General features: G+C 32.9%; 1 protein-coding gene, 1 non-coding gene and 1 pseudogene across 3 annotated transcripts; 2 read left to right on the forward strand and 1 right to left on the reverse strand.

Moving 5' to 3' along the window:
* The first annotated feature begins 8,651 nt into the window (after positions 1 to 8,651).
* On the forward strand, positions 8,652 to 15,085 carry LOC100815554 (receptor-like serine/threonine-protein kinase ALE2). 2 transcript variants are annotated; one of them, XM_003553469.5, is made up of 8 exons: positions 8,652 to 9,197; positions 10,297 to 10,410; positions 10,493 to 10,591; positions 11,511 to 11,879; positions 11,965 to 12,228; positions 12,963 to 13,355; positions 13,455 to 13,695; positions 14,087 to 15,085. In XM_003553469.5, the coding sequence occupies exons 1-8, from the start codon at positions 9,029 to 9,031 to the stop codon at positions 14,796 to 14,798; spliced, it is 2,361 nt and encodes a 786-aa protein (XP_003553517.1). In that variant the 5' UTR covers positions 8,652 to 9,028; the 3' UTR covers positions 14,799 to 15,085. The 2 variants fall into 2 exon arrangements, with proteins under 2 accessions (XP_003553517.1, XP_006604522.1); XM_006604459.4 differs by having other exon boundaries at positions 8,666 to 9,197; positions 10,282 to 10,410.
* Positions 15,086 to 16,146: 1,061 nt separating this feature from the next.
* LOC100816087 (sulfofructose kinase-like) lies at positions 16,147 to 20,859 on the forward strand (annotated as a pseudogene).
* TRNAD-GUC (transfer RNA aspartic acid (anticodon GUC)) lies at positions 20,558 to 20,629 on the reverse strand. The gene has a single exon. It is a non-coding gene; the product is annotated as a tRNA-Asp (tRNA).
* Positions 20,860 to 21,489: the final 630 nt, after the last annotated feature.

Below are 21,489 nucleotides of genomic sequence, written 5' to 3' on the forward strand. Positions count from 1 at the left end.
ATCTTGTTAAACTTTTTTTTTTTTACTGCAAACTCCGCTAAAAATATTGTATTGATGATGTTATGTTGATTTCGGCAACCGTCACATGAAAAAATAGTCCAAATGTGTAACATCAACATATCATGTTATTAGTATCACGTCAGGGATAATATCACATAATCATCACCATAAAATAACTAAAAATTAATGTCGAATTTTGAGTTAGAAAAAAAATAAAAAGTATGTGATTTTTAATTTCAATTAAACTTGTATATTATATTTAAGGCTTAACTTTTCCATGCCCCTGTATATACCACTTTTTTCTTTTAGTCTATAATTTTTTTTTCTTTTTTTGTGTTTTTAATTTTTTAAGATTTTTAGTTTATGTAATTTTTTTCACTTTTAGTCTTTTTACTATACCTTCTCAACAAAAACAAAATTTAAAAATATAATTCATCCGGTTTTTCAAATTTCATTAAAATATCTTCTAATGAAACATATGAATACTCAATTATTAGAATATTGAATATTATACCCCTCTATTTTTTATTTATTTTGTCTGATTGCTTTGTTCGACAAAAGATACAAAAATTATATTGTGGCGGGTATAGTTTAGACATAATACTATCACGAACACTAATGATGTAACACTTTTTACTAAAATGACATTACTAATGTGGGATATGCCGGCCAACATGACATCAATGGTTTAATAGTTTTTAAATGGGATTTGACAATATTGGTTAATCATTCTTATATGCATGATTTAAAAAAGAATATCACAAAAATAAAAATGAAAAAACATAATTAAAATTTTGTTTACTGTTTAATATTTATAAACTTATGAACTCAAGAGAAACCATGAATGATGAGAAGAGAAAAGGTAGCAAGTTGAAAAACTAAAAAAGAAGAAATGATAAATATTGGTATTCTCCTTAATTGAATCACGAAGATGATGATACAAGTTTATATACAATAAGTTGAGATATCTTTCAATCTAACTACCTGTAACAACTCATTATTTTACCGTTGTAAGTAACTAACCAGCTGTAGTCCAACTAATGCAACTAACAACATAATTAACAATAGGTATGCTAAAATCCCCCTCAAATTGAGAAATGAATATTAGTCATTCATAGTTTGGAGTGGAGAAACTTAAATGCGCTAGGAGGCAGTGTTTTGGTGTAGATGTCAACTAATTGATTTGCAGACGAACTTGGAAGTAATTTGATGAGACTAGCTAGCAATCGTTCCCAGATAATGTGGCAATCAATTTTTATGTGTTTGGTTCTTTCATGGAAGACAGGATTTGCTGCAATATGAAGAGGGAAATAATTCTCACAAAACAACAAAAACAAGTTGTCTGAATCCAACATGAAAATCTTGAAGTAAAAAGGTAAGTCATTGTAATTCACAAGTGGCACTAGCAAGAGCTCTATATTTAGCTTCAGAAGAGCTTTGAGGCACAATTGCTTGCTTCTTTGATTTCCATGAAATCAGATAGGAACCAAAATAAACTGAAAAAACTAGTGATGGATTTGCGAGTATCAATACAGATAGCCCAATCTGAACCACTAAAAGCTTTAAGATATCGTAGTATCCTAGAAGCTGCTTGTTGGCGAGCAAATGTTGGACTAAACACAAATTGACCAAGGTGTTGCACTACAAATGTAATATCTGGTCAAGTATTGGTGAGATAGATCAATTTCTCAATGAGTTTGCGAAATGAAGAAACTTCTGAGTCAAGTAAAGAAGTACCAGAGGTTTGATGCAACCTTGTGCAATAGCCAATTGGTGTAGAAATAAGTTTTGAACCTATCATGCCAACATCATCGAGAATATCCATAGTGTATTTTTTTTGACAGATGTTGATACCATATTTGCTACAAGCAACTTCAAATCCAAGGAAGAATTTAAAACCCCCAAGATCCTTAATGTGAAAATAGTGTCCAACAATTTGGTGATATGAGATATTTCAAAAATATCATTACCAAATAAAACAATGTCATTGACATAAACCAGTAAAATGGCAAAGGATGCCCCTACGTGATTGGTAAACATTGGGTAATCAGAAATAAATTGTTGATATCCATGTGAGAGGAAAAAAATAGATAATTTAGCATACCACTACCCATTTGCATGTTTGAGACCATAAAGGGATCTCCGAAGTCTACACATTAGGTCAGGTTTATAGGATTTCATGCTTGGAGGAAGAATCATGTAAACTTCCTCATTAAGAACACCATGTAGAAATGCATTATTGACATCAAGTTATTAAAGTTGCCAATTGTTGATGGCAGCAAGTGCTAAAGCAATTTGGCAGTAGTTATTTTTGCAGCTGGAAAGAAGGTATCAAAATAATCTTGACCCTCAACTTGGGTATTACCTTTGGCAACAAGGCATGCCTTATATGTTTCAATACTACCATCAACATGGTGTTTGATCTTATAGATCCACCTACAACCTATAACAGTTTTGTGGGGACATAAACATGTAAGAGACCATGTGTTGTTTCTCTCCAAAGCATTAATTTCTTCATTCGTTGCTTGATTCCAATGGTTATGTTTATATGCTTAAGTGTAGGATTTTGGTTCGGTTTGAGATGATATGGACATAACAAAAGTATGGTATGAAGGGGATAATCTATCATATGATAAGACTAAGGATAAAGGATAACAAATACTTGATTGATGAGAGGTCACAATTGATGCATATTTGGTTTGAACCTTGGGCGATCAGATCTGTGAAGTTGAGGTTGTTGCTCAACAGAAGATGATGCATCACCAGTGGATGCATTATTTGGTGTGTTAGGAAAAGCTTGCTTAGGTGGAGAAATATTAGGAGAGGAATATGGAGAAGGAACATGTGAATATGACTCAAAAAGATTAGAAAAAGGATTGGTAGGTGACAAAGATGGATTGTCATCTTAAATGATTAAAGGAGGGTGTGAAAGAAAATAGGGATTATCAGTGACAAATATATCATCAAAGTAAGGGAAACAATCTTCATAAAAAATGACATTTATGGAAATTTCAATAGCTCAAGTTTTAAGGTTAAAAGAGACATAGCCTTTTTTATGAGGTTTGAAACCAAGGAACACGCATGGTAATGCTCTTGGATCAAGTTTCTTTCTATTAAATGTGAGGATGCTTTGTAACATAGGCAGCCAAAGACACGAAGCAAAATAATATCATATGGAACAATGTATAACTTTTGATATGGTGAAACATTGTCAATGAAAAAAGTGGGCAAATAGTTAATGAGAGTGCCATCATGAATAAGAGCATGTGACCATAAAAAAGAGTGGTAAGTGAGACTGAAATCAAAGAGCTCGAGTGACATTCAACAAATGTTGATGTTTCCTTTCTACAATTCCATTCTATTCAAGTGTCTCTAAATAATATGTTTGATGCCTTATACTGATAGTAACATAGAATTGGTGCATAATAAATTATGCTCCATTATCAGATCTTATAGTTTTAACTGGTTACAAATTGTCTTTCGGCAAAGGCAATAAATGTTTTTAATTGAGTTTGTGTTTTAACTTTTGAAACCATAGGAAAAATCCATACAAATCTTGAATAATCATGTACAATGGTTAAAAAATATGTATGACCATGCAGGGATGTAACTAAGCAAGGACCCCAAATATCCACATGTAATAAAGATATAAAAGCAAAAGCATGTGAAGTGCTTATAAGAAAAGCTTTTTTTTTTCTTAGCCTTATGGCATGTGTCACATACAAAAACTTTACCAGAAATCAAAATAGGATAATGTTGCTTCATGATATGCAACCTTTCATGAGAGGAATGCCCTAGTCTATAGTGCCATAAATATATAGGAACTTTATTGCAGGAATGAATTTTATTACAATGAAAAGCTAAATTGGAAACAACAATCATAGAACTGACACTAGGTATCTTCAATTCGTATAAGCCATCTTCTGCATCAACTATACCAATCATCTTCTGGTTGGCTATTTCCTATATCATGCATTTACCAGTATAAAAATTCATTTTGCAGTTTAGGGAAGAAACAAGTTTAGAGATAGAGACTAGGTTAAAACTTAAATTTGACAAATAGAGTATATCAGTAAGGGAATCAGTGAGTTGTAATGTCCTCGAATAATTTGCCACAATTTGTTGGCCATTGGGAAACCGAACCACAATGGGTTTAATCTCTTTGTAAGTGGTATAAAACTTTAAAGATGAAGTTACATGATCAGTGACACCTGAATCAAGATCCATGCGACCTAATCATGTTTGTTGGTGGCATAGACCAAAGATAAACATTACCTATTGTGCAATGATCACTAGATGAGACTGTACCAAGTTTGTTGATATGAGAGATGTTGTTTGGAGCTGAAACTCCATGGTTTGATTGCTGTTGAAGTAAATTCAACAAGGTTTAATCCTGTTGAGATGTAAGCTTCGTGTCATTCACTTGACTTTCCTACATTTGTTTATTTTTAGAATTATTTCCTTATGCTATAATATTGTTTATTGTGGTTCCCTATGGTTAATACAATATGTGACCAGAAGGATAACCATGTTACTTGTAACAATCTTCAATAATGTGTCCAATTGTTCCACAATGAGTACAAGCTTTAGTATTTTTTTTCTCCAAACTTACCTCTGCTATAAGAGCCACGACCTCCTCTACCTCCCTTATGAGCTGAGAAGTCAGGAGAATATCCATTCTTCTTGAAACAATTATCCACAATGTGGTTATCTCTTCCACAATAGCTACAAGAAATGTTAGATCCTGAAGTTGAACTAGCATCATTTATCAGACTCGTGTTTCCAAGCATATTTGTGCTAACAAATTGTCTTTATTGTTGAACCGCATATGAGAACACTTTAGCAATGGGAGGCATAGGATCCATCATCAAAATATTGGACCTAACAGCATTATATTGTTCTTTCAATCCTCTCAAAATTTGCATAAGTTGATCTTTCATTTTTTCTTTCCATTACCTTAGTAAGAACATCACAAAAGCATTTATGCATAAATGTACAAATAAGATCGGGCCTATAACTCTCTAGTTCATCCCAAATCATGTGTAATTTTGTAAAATAACCAGTGATAGAAATATCAGCTTGTGTTGATTGAAGCCATATCTTGCTGCAACTCTGAAACTCACAACAAATTCCCCTGTGAATAGCAAGATTTCAAAATTTTCCAAATATCAAGGGCATCATCCATCCATAGTATACTTTGTCGAATTGAAGGTGACACAGAGTGCACCAAACACGATACAATTATATTATTACATTTTTTCCAAGCTGAGTGAAGAACATGATTCAATGTTGGTTGTTGAATTGATCAATTGACAAACTCTACTTTATTTTTTCACACTCAATACAATGAGCATAGATCTATTCCATGAATTGTAATTCACTGGGTCCAAAATTGGTGAAACAAGATCCGTAGCAAGCTTTCACTAGAATAAAGATAATAAGGACTATGAACATTTAGGGATTGATCTTGATCCGAACCCATGAAGAGAAGATGAAGAAACCAAATCAAAACAAGCAAAAACAAGAAAGAAAAAAAAAAGTGAGTCGTGCAAGAGAGCTCTTCTACCAAGATGAACTCAAGAAAAGCCATCAATAACATATGGCATAAAAGAAAAAAGGTAGCATGCAGAAGAAGCAAAAGAGAAGAGTTGATGAATATTGGTATTTTCCTTAATTGAATCATGAAGATGATGATACAAATTTATATACAACAAGCTGAGATAGCTTCCAATCTAACTACCTCTAATAACTCACTATTTTACCGTTGTAACTAACTAATTGTAATCTAATCAATGCAATTAACTAAGTTAAGTTAACTAATTAAAGTAGGTATGCTGAGATAAACATCAATAATATATTCTCGTTAGTTCGCTTATTTTTTTTAAATGATACATATTGAAAATAATTTATATGTTTAAGATTTATTTTTATTTATATTATAAGATAATAAGAGGATGTGTAAGAATAATTGTTAAAAAAAAATACTTCTTTCATCCTTTATGTAAAAATTAAATAAGTCCACTTTTTCATAATATTAAGGAAAATTGACACTTTCATATATATTGATTGTTTGTAAACTCTTTTTATATCATTATTTTTATTTATTAAAGTTGAGTATTATTGATGAGAAATAAGAGATACATCAAACCAAGTGATTTGGTCCAACTGATAAAGGACCTTCTCTATCTAACAATTATCTAAACGAGAAAACGACTTAGGGGTTAGACGCTGGCAACTTTATTGCCCCCTCCCTTTGTGAAAAGTCCTTGCAAAGTTGATGTCCACTTATTTCTATTCAAGTAAATGTATTTATTCACTTATTAATAATATAAGTCAAACTTATGGGTAGAAAAAAACTATCCTTTTAAATTATATGTTTAAATTATTTAATATGATGAATATTTTTGAAATAAAATTTAAATTTTTGATACCACTAATTAAAACTAATTAACTTATTTTTATTAATCCTAATGAATTAATTATGTGTTTCTTACGTATAAAAGATTGGAGAGAATATAGCGTTACTATTTGATATTTTATATATTATTTAGACTTAATTATATATTTTTTTCCATAATTGTAAAAAATGTTGTGCAATCTTATTGCACAAAAAATAGTTTATCTTTACATTTGAGTTATGAGATTTAATATTTTTTTAACAAATTACAACGACGTCCCTCGTCATTCCTAAATTTTTTCAAAATTATCTGTTGAATTGATTAACGTTTTCCATCGTACCATGAATGAAAAAATGAGAGTAAATCGATACAACATTGCATAATTCTTACAGCATGTTCCATATGAAAAAAAATAAAAATCCTTAGAGCATGTTTAATTGGCACACTGTTTTTTTCTTTCTTTCACTAACTGTTGTGTAAAGAAAAATATATGAAAGTCAAAGGGATTTTAATATTTGTTATTTATGTTTGGCTCTATTTAGGGTTCTCAGTATTGGCTCCCTGCAACCTCATCATCCACCCGATCCCCATTGCCCATCTTCACTTTCAGTTTGTGTTCTCTTTTGGGAAAATTAAAAATTCTTAATCTTAAGCAACCATGAAAAAATTGTTACTCACGAACCCAACTTTGGAAGCGGAAGAAGGAGTTGTGATGTAGATATGGAGAAAAAAAATCCAAATTTGATAGCAGAGAAGACACGTAACAGTCAGATGAAAGGGAATTAGATTAGGAACCACACCGACAACAACCACTAAATTAAAAAACTAATAATACTCTTTAATTATTTGTCATTCTAATTAATGATTGATGTCAACAAAAGTTCAAGATAGTAAATAATATATGTTCATGACTATTTATATTTAAAATAGTTAAGGGGTAAAACAATACAAAAACAAATGTGTATTAAAATAAAATATATTTAACCTATATAAAAGGTTTATGAAAGAAATTTAACTGTGTATTATAATATTCATAAATCTAAAGGTCAATAAATATTTTTTATTATCTTACCATCAAATATGAATATGATTTGTCTGATGTTCTTTTTTAAACTGTTTTTATATTATCCATTCAAAATAATGCTATATAATAATTATATTAATATTTAATCGTAAACTCATTTCATGAAAATTATAAAAATAATATTGTTTCAAAAAAAGCAACACATGAATAACTTGAAAAGAAAAAACACAAAAATTAAATTACACCAAACACAAATTTGATTCCTTGATCACCCTAGCCTACTCCCATTGTTAAAGTTAATCTTTATTAGAAAGGAAAATATTGATGATTATAATAACAGTCGGTCTTGTCGTAAGCTTATTATTGCTGTTTCTAAAGTCAAATTCACATTAATTATTTCGTATTTGTTTTCATTAAAAAATTAATAAAGTCTCCCTTGTTTTATTATCACATTTCTTTCCTGTTAAGTTTTGACAATTATAAGTGGAAAACATCTCTGTTTCAAGAAGCATTTTCAATTTATATTCCTCGAAAACAATTTCTATTTATTGTTTTTTCTCTAAAAGCATTTTTAATTTTTTTTTTTCCCTGCCACTTACTAAATATATTTTCAGCAATTCAATAACAACAAGTGATGTTTGTACTAAATCCCATCTATCACCGTTATAGCAAACAATACTTAAAACCCATCATAATTAATCGACTGATACGAAGTTATGTTAACTCGATACAATTATGTTAAACAGTAAATTTGTGTTATTCTCAATAGTTTTAGTTTATTTAAACAAAAAGAAAAAGAAAGAAAAACCCATCATAGTTTTAGTTTATTCGCAATATTTTTTTTTAAAAAAAAGAAACAGAAAACATATGGAGACAATTGGTTAGCAAGGTGTTCCGCACGAAATCAAATGAGAAAAAAACAAAGAAGACCTGCTAAGACCTACTCAATCTTTTTTCTTTCATCGATTCATTCTCAAACAGTAGAATAGATTAAGACGAGTAGGGCATTTCTTTGACGGATTTAATTTTGTTTTTCTTTACCATGGCAAAGTTAATAAGACAACATTTTATAATCCCCACCTGATTTGATTTCTTTTAATGATTAATTATACCTAATTTTATAACTAAATATAAAACTAATCCTAAAAAAATAAACAAGAAAGAATGGTCCACCACGATGGCGCGTTTTGACGAGATGAGATTGGCGTTTCTTTGAAGGCTTTTGGGTGACGCTCCCACACGTAGCGTGCGCGAGTGTGTAGAAGAATGGTCATCACAGACTCACTACTGTATCACTCCCACCAGCATTAAAGGCTCTCAACTTCCCCCTTCTTCCTCTCTTCCCCTTCTCCACCCACTCTCACTCACACTCTTCTCTTCCGTTTCAAAACCACTCTCTCTCCAGATCTCTCTCGCTTTCTCGCTCTAACTTTCTCTCATGCACGCCGCTTGCGTTGCCTAGATCTTCCACCGCATTTCATGGATCCAGGAACCGAGCTTCCTGCATTGTCTTCTCTCTCCTAGGGTTTTCTGATTCCTTCTTCTGCTTCGCGCTTTTGAGCTATGCGTTCTCTCTCTACCGGCTCGGTCTGCTGCCGTCTCCACCATGACCGCCGGCGGCTGCTCTGCCGGAATTTCGCCACCTGCCGGTCACTCCTCAAAGCCTCTTCTCTCTCCTGACGATGCTCTTCGCTGGTGTCGTGTTCGGCGAGAGAGAATGCCGGTGTCCGTCGTCTTCCTCCTCGCTCTTCTCAACTTGCTTTTCTCTTGCCAAGGTTCTTTCACTCTCACTTCCCTCTTCTTTCGCTCTTTTAATTTCGGCGTCTCTATGTTCTATTTTGTGTGTTGGCAATAGAAATTGAAGTAATGTGGAGTATTGGAAGAACAGGAAGACCAACGTAACGTAAGAGTTTGTATTATTTTGTTCTTTAGCTTTTTCTTCTTCTTCTTCTTCTTCGTCGTCGTCGTCGCTGGAATATGTATGAAGTGGATGTTTACGCTTTCTCTGAGAAGTGTTCGCTACACGTGAATCCCTGACTGGTAATTAATATGTAGCAGTTACTTGCCAGGTTCAAGGTCCCTGAACCTGAGAGTCTGAGACTGGGTTTGTACATGTCTGCTAGTTCTGTAGCTTGGTAGCAACTGAATTCTTCAATGTTATAGTTTTTTATTTGTGCTGTGTTGTTTGAATTTTAGTTGGTTGGTTGTCAATAATGTTATTATTCTTTTTGCTAAATTATTTATACTTTTAATTGTGTCTAGGACAGCTTTTCTGATGGTTTTTTTTCCACTAAGTAGTTGTCTGCTATCCAGTACATGTGGCATATCATTGTTTCCCCTTAATGTTGCGATGGACAAAACCTAGTCTTCACTTGCCAGACCTAATTATTTGATGCAGCATTATATTGGATATTTATTTATTTGGTTTCTGAATATATATTTTCTACCATTGGATTGCCATAGGTGCACACTCTCTTTAGCATTTTAATCCAATGACTCCTTTCCCATAAAGCAAAACTATGACAATTTGATCTATATACTGATATTTTCACATTTTGTCTCTCTTCTCTATCTTATCTGCTTCAGCTACTAAACCAAGCATTGAATTGAATTATCAAGAAACATATTTTACTTGATTCTCTAATAGCCTGCCAGATTGTCCAAGACTCATCATGTCGAGCACCACATTTAGCAAGAAAATCCACAAACTGATTGCTTTCCCGGAAAACATGCTTCAAACTTACTATCACACTTGTTGCTATTAATGAAAAAGATTATCTGTTGATATTTTATTTTATTTTCAAGACATTCCTTTTGAGATCCTCTCTGTGGATGCTACTGTTACATATGACATAATAGGTTCTTTGCATGCAGTGAAGTCTATTTCTCTGAGTGTGTCATTTGCTTCATCTGAACGGGCTAAAATGTGGCTTGTGAAACCTTCTTCTGGACCATCTTCTGCACCCGTGCCATCTCCATCTTATCATGGTATACTATATATTTCAATAGCTCGATGTAAACTTAAAATTAGCTTTTGCATATAAGGAGGGCTAATCTTATCTTATTGTAGGTCCTCATGTGACTCCAAGACCAAGACATCATTATCATCACCGTCACCATCACAGCATGAGGCCTTATGTAGCAGCTCCACCCCCTTCAAAAGATCAAGGTAATTTTTTGGAATAGACAATCTTTCCCTCCTACTCTTTTTGAGGGAAGAGTTATAAGGTGATGTCCCCTGCTCCCCCTCTTCTCCTTAAAGAGATAAGTTGGTCAAGGGCCAAACAGAATTTTAGAGAAGCTCTAAAAATTAGTATGTTTTTTTTTTTAATGAACAAAAAGCCAAAAAAGATTAGAGGAGCTTTTACTTTTGAGAATTGAAGAGAAAAATAAAATTAAAAAAGCTTGGCCAAACGCAATCTAAATTATAATATCTCAACAACTATTGGTCTTTCCATTTTGTAGTTATTATATATATTTTTATCTTTATATATGTTTTTCTGAACTCTCTATTTGGACAAGTAAGATAATCAAATGTGTCATCTGGATTCTTCATAACCTAGTAATCTAACTTTTATAATTATGTTGCCTTCTTAGTCTTTTACTGTACGTTGTGTTGTTAATCACGGTAAGACAATATAAATAGAAATGATGTCTAAAAAATAATATTTGGAAGAAAATTCTTAATGAATAAATTTTCTTCCTTAGATTAAAAACATTTTATTTGAGGAAATTTTATTTATTTTAAACAATATTTGCTTCTTGATGTTCTTTCAAACTGTCTGATAATGATTGCTCACTCCATATTTATGGTAAAAATGATTTTATGCTATATTTGCTTTTGGGTGTTCAGCAGCGCGTGCAATGTGGAAACTATGCCCTAGTTCTCAAAGTTATGGAATGGTTTAATGATTTAATTAATACCATAGGCCTAAATATTCATTTTTCAAACAAACTCAAATTAATGATTTCTGTTAAATAAAGCCTTTTGCTGATTGATTGGATTTCTGAACTTAACATTTGCTATTTTTTGGTCCTCCCAGTTAGTGTCTCATACTGTATACTCATTTATACTGAATTTCTGGCAGCTTGTGACCAAACCTGTACTGATCCGCTCACATCAAGTCCCTTTGGTTCACCTTGTGGTTGTGTATTTCCCATGAAAATCAGACTTACACTGGATGTAGCTCCTTATGCTGTTTTTCCGGTAATGACTGAGTTAGAGAATGAAATTGCATTAGGCACATATTTAGAGCAGAGTCAGGTGAAGATAATGGGTGCCACTGCTGACAGTCAAAATCAGGGAAGAACTATTGTTGATATTAACTTGGTTCCACTGGGAGAGAAATTTGACAATACAACTGCAGCTCTTACATATGAGAGGTTTTGGCACAAGAAAGTTCCTCTAAATAGGAGCCTTTTTGGCGATTATGCTGTTGTGTACATTATTTATCCAGGTAGTTGTGTTTCTGAGTTTCTCCTTATAACATTTTACTTTACCAGCATTGAGTTACTATCTGAGACTAAAGCTGTTTGTATTAGGAATGCCATCATCGCCACCATATGGATCTTTAACTGGGAGCAGTCCTAGTCAAAGTGTTGATGGTATTCTGCCAGTCAGTGCCAACTTTGTCAGCAAGAACCAGAAAATGAATCTCAGGACCATAATCATCATTGCTTTATCTTCCTTTGTACTCTTGCTGGTTTTGGTGGGAGCATTTTCAATTATTTTGAAATGGAGGAAGACTGGGAGACCCTCAAGTGCTGTTGGCCCTGCATTCACATCATCTCTAAACAAGAGATCAGGTATAGTTTTGAAGTTCTTTTGACATTTAATTTTTCTTTTAAGTTGGCAGAATTTTTTGTTTGATTACTAAATAAACATTTTTGTCTACTCAACTATGGCTATTGCCTAAAATTAATTTTTCCTTGGGTTGATTGTGGCTCCCTTTGTAGTTTCTTTCTTTTAGTTTCTATGCTATTCTTGTTATGTGAAGACAATTATATTTGTTAGATCTATTTTGGCAAAGTGAATTTACATGATGTTTATACATTGTTTGCAGTGTATTGATCTGTTTGACTATGAAGATTTTTCTACTGTCATTACTCATTGATGTTGCCTTTGTACCTCGCTTCAATTAGGTTTTCTTGACTCACATGTGTTAGTTTTTTGTGTGTGGGATTGTTTTAATTTTTTATATGAAAAATGGACAGCTGTAAATTAGACTTGTTATACCAAATACATACTATTATTGTCATCTACAGAACCAATTCTATTAATAAGATGCCCTCTGCCTTTGGTGGTTATTGATTTATATACACCTGCAGTGAGCTCAAATATAGTGGTGTAGCAATAGAAACATTTTTGTTTTATGTTTGCAATTTCTCTTTCTTTAGTATGTAAACTTGCATTTATGAGGTGCAAGTCTGGTATTTACTTGTCCTTTTGTATTTTTTTATAGTAATTTTATTGTTTTCTTGGTTATCTTTATTATATAATAGTTGAAGTAAATGTAAATGGATCTATGCTTCCATTGCAGGCTTGGGGTCTATGTTGTCAAGTAGTATTACAAGCTCGACATCAATTTCACTTATGTCCACAATGGCTACTTCCCTTCTCTCTGTTAAAACATTTTCACTTTCTGAGCTTGAGAAAGCAACAGATAAGTTTAGTTCAAAGAGAGTTCTAGGTGAAGGAGGATTTGGACGTGTTTATAGTGGGACATTGGAAGATGGGGCTGAAATTGCAGTTAAGATGCTAACAAGGGATAATCATCAGAATGGAGACCGTGAATTTATTGCAGAGGTTGAAATGCTAAGCCGTCTGCATCACCGTAACCTAGTGAAACTGATTGGTATATGCATTGAAGGGCGCAGGCGTTGCTTGGTGTATGAGCTTGTTCGCAATGGCAGTGTTGAGTCCCATCTGCATGGTAACATATTTTCATCAGCTCAAGACGTGCAGCCCATGTACAATTTGTGTTTCTTCGTTATCTTTTAATTCATTTAAATGCTTGTTAATGATATTACAGGTGACGACAAGATAAAGGGAATGCTAGATTGGGAAGCAAGGATGAAGATTGCCCTAGGAGCTGCAAGAGGACTGGCCTATCTTCACGAGGATTCCAATCCCCGTGTTATTCACCGTGACTTCAAAGCTAGCAATGTGTTACTAGAAGATGACTTTACTCCCAAAGTTTCTGATTTTGGCTTGGCAAGAGAAGCAACTGAAGGAAGTAATCATATTTCAACGCGGGTGATGGGAACTTTTGGGTAAGTGTATAAACAGACTTTGTCTACAGCAACTTGATTAAGTACAGTCTTAAACATTTCTAGTGCCAAATTGTAAAGTTCTTCAATGACTCCCAATGTATATACTATTTTAAAGTTTTGGATAGTATTTCAATTCTTGACTCTCTTTATGTAACTTACATATATACTTAGTTTAGTTAATTTGTCAAAGATTCAAATTGTTAAATTGTATTTACTACTTGTTAACCATTTTGAGATTTATCTCCTCTCTACTAAATAATTTAGCTTTATGAGCTGTAATTCATACGTCTAAGAAATGGTGGGACTGTGGGAGGTGCATTCTGTTTTTTTGTGCATTACAAATTCCAGGTTTTAATTTGATGCCTTTTCTATCTGATCTTCAATTTTGCAGGTATGTTGCCCCAGAATATGCGATGACAGGCCATTTACTCGTCAAAAGTGATGTTTATAGTTATGGTGTTGTGCTGCTTGAACTTCTCACAGGCAGAAAGCCAGTGGATATGTCTCAACCTCAGGGACAGGAGAATCTTGTAACTTGGGCGCGGCCAATGTTGACGAGTAGAGAAGGTGTAGAACAGCTGGTGGATCCATCTTTGGCTGGAAGTTACAACTTTGATGACATGGCAAAGGTTGCTGCTATCGCTTCAATGTGTGTTCACTCAGAGGTTACACAGAGACCTTTTATGGGTGAAGTTGTGCAGGCTCTCAAGTTAATATACAACGATACAGATGAGACTTGTGGAGATTATTGTAGTCAGAAGGATTCCTCTGCTCAGGAATCTGATTTTAGAGGTGACCTTGCCCCTTCTGATAGCAGTTGGTGGAATGCGGGAGGGCTAACCCCTCGAATAACTTACGGGCAAGCTTCTTCCTTCATCACTATGGAATACAGTTCCGGTCCACTTGAAGAAATGGAGAACAGACCCTTTTCAACTTCAAGCTTGATTGGGGATGAAATATCTTTACCGATTAGGCATGGGAATAGATCAGGGCCCTTAAGAACAGTCCGAAACAAGCTGTCCTTATATAGATTTACAGGAAGTCGGAGTGAGCATGGAGGACCTTCTTCCAAGCCCAATTGGAACGATGGTTACTGGGTTTAAGAGGTTTGGGCCTTTTTTTTTAGTGTTTTTGAAATGTACAGTTTCTAAAGGGATCAGAACTAATGATTGAGTGACTGATTTAGCTTAGGCATCTCAAATTTCTGCAGTTTTCATGTTATGGTTGGAGAGATACAGGACGTTGACAAATTTTGAAATATTGATTCATTATACAAGGAGGAAGTGTAACTTAAACAGTATTGTAAATGCCTTGAATTGTATCTCGTGGCGTCATTCCCATTTCCATTTCCATTTCTATCAGCAAGGACTAGCCAAAATGAACTTTATGACAATTACTCTACTGTCTATTTTTACTAGCAGCCGTATTTGCAATTCTAGTCTAAGAAACAGGTATAGAATGGGGAAAAGAAATGTAATTTAATAAGTTATAGCCATGCATTGCCTTATTTATTCAATCTTTCTATTTTTAACTCTCTCATTCGCACATCACAACACCCCAAATCAGTTTATTTTTCACTTTCTCACCCGCACATCACAACACTCCCAAATTTCCCCAGTAGTTGTATTGTTTTCTATATTTTTATGACTTAAATATCTTTTGGTTCTTATAATTTAATATTTTTTTTTTTTTTTACTTTTAGTCATTTCAAAATTATTTTTTTGTTTTTAATGTTTGTTTTATTTTTTTCACGAATAAGATAATGTTATTTTCATTGTTTAAGGTAAAGTATTATTTAAAGTAGTTTAAAGACTAAAGATAAAATAAACTTAATTTACATTTATAAAAAGTAACAGGATGAAAAATAAATAAATACTAAATTGTATGCACTAAAAATATATTTAAATTTATTTATTTTTTATTTTTTTTATTTTCATTTTTAATTAAAAATTGTCCCTTTATTCTCTGGTTGTTTATTATTTTCAAATATTTATACATGAAACATTGAAAATAACTTTTTTTTTTGGTAAAACATTAATCTTTTCTTAAACTAGATAATCCAACTCGTAATCTTTGAATATCTTATGATAAATTTATATTCATTAAATTGAAAAGCTCTCTTTAAATTGATAAATCAACAATTTATCAATGGATATCTTTCTAAATTAATAAATTTCTAATCTCAACATTGTTAGTTTATAAAAATTAGACAACATCTTTATTCTTTAGATCTTGCTAACTAATGTCTAAAGACATTATTGATTAATTAAAGAATTAGTAATAGAATTTTTTTTTATTGAAATTCTCATTAAAGAAACACAATGGAATTATACATCTTAACCAATGCGTAGAATTGTAGGTACAAGATTTGTTTTTATTATAATAAAAAATACGAGGTAATAATGACGGGCAAACTATTATTAACTGAAGATGACATTGGTCAATCAATCTAGCTTTCTGGGTTTCTAGATTCAGTTGGAGCCAACCAATTAATTTTGAATCAACGTAATTTTACAGAATTGATTTTAACTAAACACGATTCTGTTGTAACATGATTTTTTATTGGATAACAGATGTCAGAAAATTGATTTTGCCACACAAAGTTGTTTGGAAATTTGCATTCAAAATTGATTTTGGGTGTATAATTACGAAATGGGCGCATAATCACAAGGGCTAGAGAAGCTACTTGGAGACAACTAGTAAAATATAAGGGGTATACTTGGAAGTTAGAACACACTTTGTGACTCAAGTTCAAGGTGACGGAGAAGCAACTTTCAATTGCTTCATTAGGACTTGAGTCCCAAATTCAAAATCATGTTTCCAACACACATCCAAACATCTGGGTCAATGCAAAATTCATATTTGATCCATCCAAAACTCAAGTTTGAAGCTCTAAACGCACATCCAAACACGCTCGTAGTATTTGCTATAGCAGCAACTCTGTGATCTGGAAGCCTTGCAGTCAGTTTTTTCACTCATTCATGTAGTCATCATCTCAAAATCATTATATGAAGAACAGAAGACTCATATTTTAGCTCAGAATCCTGGACTTAAAACACATTCAAGATGAGCTGCGTGGTTTTCATCCAGCCTTTTTTGGAGCTTACCGCACTGTGCAACTATCTGGAATTGACTACTATGTCTATGTGTGATCTTGAATTTTTAGACAAGCTGTGGTATGATTTAAGTTTGCAGTTAAAAAAAGTTAAAACCTTAGTATATCGCAATGTATAATTCCATGTTCAATTTTTACTTTTTGCCTGTTTGTGTTTGTTTTTTTATATAATTTTCATGCATATACTAGTGTTATTGCTGCTGTTATTATTATATTTATTTATTGTCCTTGCTATTATTTGCAGGTCCCTAACGAAGGCAATTCACCATTTACATATATCATTGTGGACAGACAAATATAATGATCATTGATTTGTTCTTCCTTTTATTTGTATACCTCCCCCTCCCAAAAAGAAATTTTAGTAATATACAATAAGCATTGAGATTCTTCTCACTGTCACCTGCTCAGGATTGAACATAAAATAGGGGATACTGCAGCATGATTTAAAGAAAAATGAAATGAATTGAAGTTGCAAACTTTTTTCCTATATTTCTCAATTCTTTTTCTCCTTTTTCTTTTTCATATCAACTTTAGATACCTGAGATTGTGTTGTTTTACCCAGCAATCAGTGATGCATGAGAAGGAAAAGTAGAACATCTTTTGTAAGAATGAAACAACAGTGTTTTATCATGATTCATAATCGTAAGATCTTCAAGCATTTGCTATTAATGAGGCTGTTGCAAATTATATTTGTAACTTGACTAATTTTTATTCTAATTTTTCAGTAAGTCCGGTACTTGTATACATATCCCAGGATTTCCTCCAATGAAGACAGATGATCTTCCTGAGTCAAGTTTGCTAACTGCATTGAATGGAGCAAGATTTGTCTATTTTGATAGGAGATTGCATGAGACTGCTCTAGTTGTTGCACATGAGGTTATTACTTTCATAAACTGATTTTACCTTTTGTTGTTTATCTAGAGCTTCCTGATATTCATGTTTTGTCTTTTAATTGTATTGTATTCTGAAATATCCATTTAGTGTCTTTTAGTTTATTTTCTTCTTCTGGTAAAAAAGGTTGAGAATGAGAGAAGAGAGCATAATCTGATGGGAACTAAACAAAATCTCATTTTTTCCAGTACAGGAAGTTAAGGAGAATATACCTATCTTAATGGATGCAGGGAGGCTTAGAGAAGGGTTGGATGATCTCGTGAAATTAGCTGATTATGTGGTGTGCGCTGCACGGTTTCTGCAGGCACGTACATTGTTTTCTCTGGAGTGATATATTGTAAGAATGTGTAATATAGAGGTCTCCATGAACCTTGTTTTTGATATTCAGAAACAAATTGATTTTAACAGACTACCTTTTTATTATACCTGTCTATCAGTGAATGTGTTTTTTTGCTGAGAACATATTAAGTCACTTTTAGCATCAGAAGAAAAGACTCTATATTTTAATTTTGTAGGGGGGAGGTGATCGTATGCTAGCATTGGACAGAATTAGTTGTTTACATTGTATGTTGCAGTTGCTTTTAATTTAAACAGGTTCTCACTTTTTATGCTTTTTCTGACAGAGGATCCTTCCACTGAAGAAGTGGATGTTGACAAATTACTGGAATCCCTGCAAACGAGAAAGAACGGAAGCACACACATCCCAACCTGCATATCATCAGTATTCACAATTAAACTCTAAACACTTTTTCTCTGCTGGGGTATTACTGTAGTGAAATACTGAAACAAATTTACCTACGTCTGTTTTCCTTAGACATTAATGTCTCAGGCTCTTTAGCATGAACAGGCCTTTTTTGTAATGAACTATTCCTTAATAACCTATATAGCTCATCATTTATTTCTTTATGGTACTAAAAAAGAAAATCCAAGTCTTTTTTGATTTTAAGACTTAAGATGCAGAAGCTAGATGATCTGGCAAAACTGGGGAGACATTCAAGGGATACTAGTAAACCTTTGGATAAAAGTCGGTCTCTTTTGAGCAGTCCTGCATTTTTTTGCCAAAATTTGACATGTACTCTGCAATATTTGAACAGCTAAGGAAGTCGTTTTTTCAAAACATCATATACAAGGCAATCCTTGAACAAACTAGCACTTATTTTTCCCTGTTATGGTCTTTGATGTAATAATCTAATTGGTTACAATTACAACTGTTTGACTTGATTATATGAATTATTTTTCTAAGCTAAATAGTCAACAACTACCTAAACTGATGAATGAGTGTATGCTATAGAGCAAAAACTTTTTCTGGGTATTAGTTGTGATATTGTGGATCACTTGCATCTTTGAAATTGTACAAGGGATTGCAACTTAAAACATTATATGCTTATTTGCTTTTGGTAAACTTTCTTTTTATTTATATCCTTTTTTTTCTCTTTACTTCCAGTCAGTGACAAAATTGCATGCAGAAGGTGTAGGAACAGTTTGTGGCAGGTTATACATTGGAACAGCTGAGAACATACCAGCATCATAGCTTATTGATACAACTGGTGCTGGAGATGCATTTATTGGAGCCGTTCTCTATGGTGGACATCTTTTCCTTGTGGCCTTCAAAGGGACACACATAAACTTTATAGTCACCATTCTTGCTAATTCATTTACTTTTTGACATTAACTTGTCGGTCATCATTAAGATTTCTGGCCCTAAAAGGTTGGTTTGGCAAATAGATGGATTGTTCCCTTTGGTCATAGTGGTGCTACCTAAGTAGTTCCCATTTTTATATTAAAATACAACAAGGAGTTCTGCTTTATGATAGATACTTACTCAATACCATGCCAGTCAATAAGGAGTTTCCTTCATATCACTATTGCGGTGTGTATTTCTTTTTTTGTGCTAATTGCTGTTCTTCAAATTCTCCATCACCTCCTCCCCAGCATTTAATTATTTGATTTTCAAAGAGGTTTTACTTATACCAGCAGCATTGTTTAACTAGTGAAATATATGCTGTCTTTGATTGCTTTCAGCTATCTGTGCCAAATTTGCACCAGAGAAAATGCTGTGCTTTGCTGCTACTGTGGTAAGTAATCTTGCACTCAAGTAATAAATAATAGAAAAGGATTGTGTATGGCGAGGATGAGTTAACTTTGGTGCAAGAGGCTTATGCATTCCTTTTGATGCTCTAATTGCAGGCAGCTTCCAAGTGCAGAGTTCTTGGAGCAAGAAGCGGTCTTCCTCACCGCACAGATCCATGCTTGGCATCCTTCATGCAATAGCATTCTTTACCACCACTGAAGTGAGCCAGCCATATGGTTTTTAGATTTTTTGGATAGAGGAAGTGATATAATTATTGGACATTTCTTCTACATCTTTGTTTCATTAAATGTCCTTTTAGAATGCAAAAGCAACTTTAACACTGCTGGAAAAGCAACCCCTTTCGTTGATTTGTCTTACACTTGGCTCACTATGGTGGTCTATATATACAAGTGCCAAGATACAATTCCATTTTCACATAATTCCTACATATCACTTTCCAAAGTTCCATTTTCACAGAATTGATGTCTTTAAAAAGCATGTGATCTCGACTCTCGAGTATTTAACGTTGAATGTCACTTTTGAAAAGTAACATTAAATGTTGTGTTTAGATATATGGAAAAAAGAATGGAAAGCTTTGTTTAATTACTCAATTTAATAACTAAAAAAATGTTCAATGATACAAGATTGTATATGGAAAAAGAAAGGGCTAAGCTTTGTGAAATGAGTTAATTTAATAAATAAAAATAATAATTTAATAATTAAAAAATAGTAGAAGATCGAAAATAGAAAAGTATATACTGTAATAGGAAAAAAAGAAAAAAACTCGCCGTTGCCGGGGATCGAACCCGGGTCACCCGCGTGACAGGCGGGAATACTCACCACTATACTACAACGACTTAGTTAATAATGTTTTCATCACGAATATTGTAGACACGTAAAGTGAAGCTAAAGCGAAATAGAAACCATCTTCCTTCGTCTCAGTTTGAACACCACAGTGAGTCACTCACCAAACTCGAACGGAACCATTCCTCTCCGTTGTGATAGCGTGCATGTCGAAACTGTTCAGCAAAACCAACGTGCACGATGGAGGTAAAATGATGAATATATGTTTTCTAGAAACACCCTATCTTGCTCGATCGAGGTAAAATGATAAATGCATGTTTTATATGCCAAGAATTTTTAAATAATTGATTTTTTTACACAAAAAACTTAAATTGCAAAAGTACTTAAAAAGTTTTATATGAAGAATCACATTCATTCCATGTTATAAAAATTAAAGGTCTCTCGACGTGAATTAAGATCTAGATCTTGACAAAATAAAAAAAATTATTGACTTTAAAGTACTAACTCTTATTGTTATTGAAATATTAATGTATCTTGTCAAGTATACACAATTTGATATATTATTTTTTTACCAACTCACTAACAAAATATAATTTTTCATAAATAAGAAAACATTTAAACACATACTTAACTATTTTAAAAGTCATTTGTTAGATCCTCATAATTATATATCATAAGTTTACATGAGATAATAAGTCAAAATATGTACATCAACCAATCATATAGAAATTTTAGCTTTAATGAAAAAAAATGACATGAATGATCACATATGAAAATAATGTTATATGTATTGTTCAGTTGAAAGAATGATACATCAAAGAAGATAATATAAAAAATATTTTACCAAAATTCTTTTTCACCTATATTCTCCAAAAGAATAGTGATATAAATGTATAACAAGTTTGTTTAAGTA

Source organism: Glycine max, chromosome 19 (assembly GCF_000004515.6).
Source record: "Glycine max cultivar Williams 82 chromosome 19, Glycine_max_v4.0, whole genome shotgun sequence".
Classification (NCBI taxonomy): Eukaryota; Viridiplantae; Streptophyta; class Magnoliopsida; order Fabales; family Fabaceae; genus Glycine; species Glycine max.

What these genes read in the sequence shown, in the direction of transcription:
- LOC100815554 (XM_006604459.4), top strand. Translation starts at nt 9,029, where the DNA reads ATGACCGCCGGCGGCTGCTCTGCCGGAATTTCGCCACCTGCCGGTCAC. An exon ending in TGTGTACATTATTTATCCAG is followed by an intron (nt 11,880 to 11,964) that starts GTAGTTGTGTTT and finishes TGTTTGTATTAG; the next exon opens with GAATGCCATCATCGCCACCA. An exon ending in TGTTGAGTCCCATCTGCATG is followed by an intron (nt 13,356 to 13,454) that starts GTAACATATTTT and finishes ATGATATTACAG; the next exon opens with GTGACGACAAGATAAAGGGA.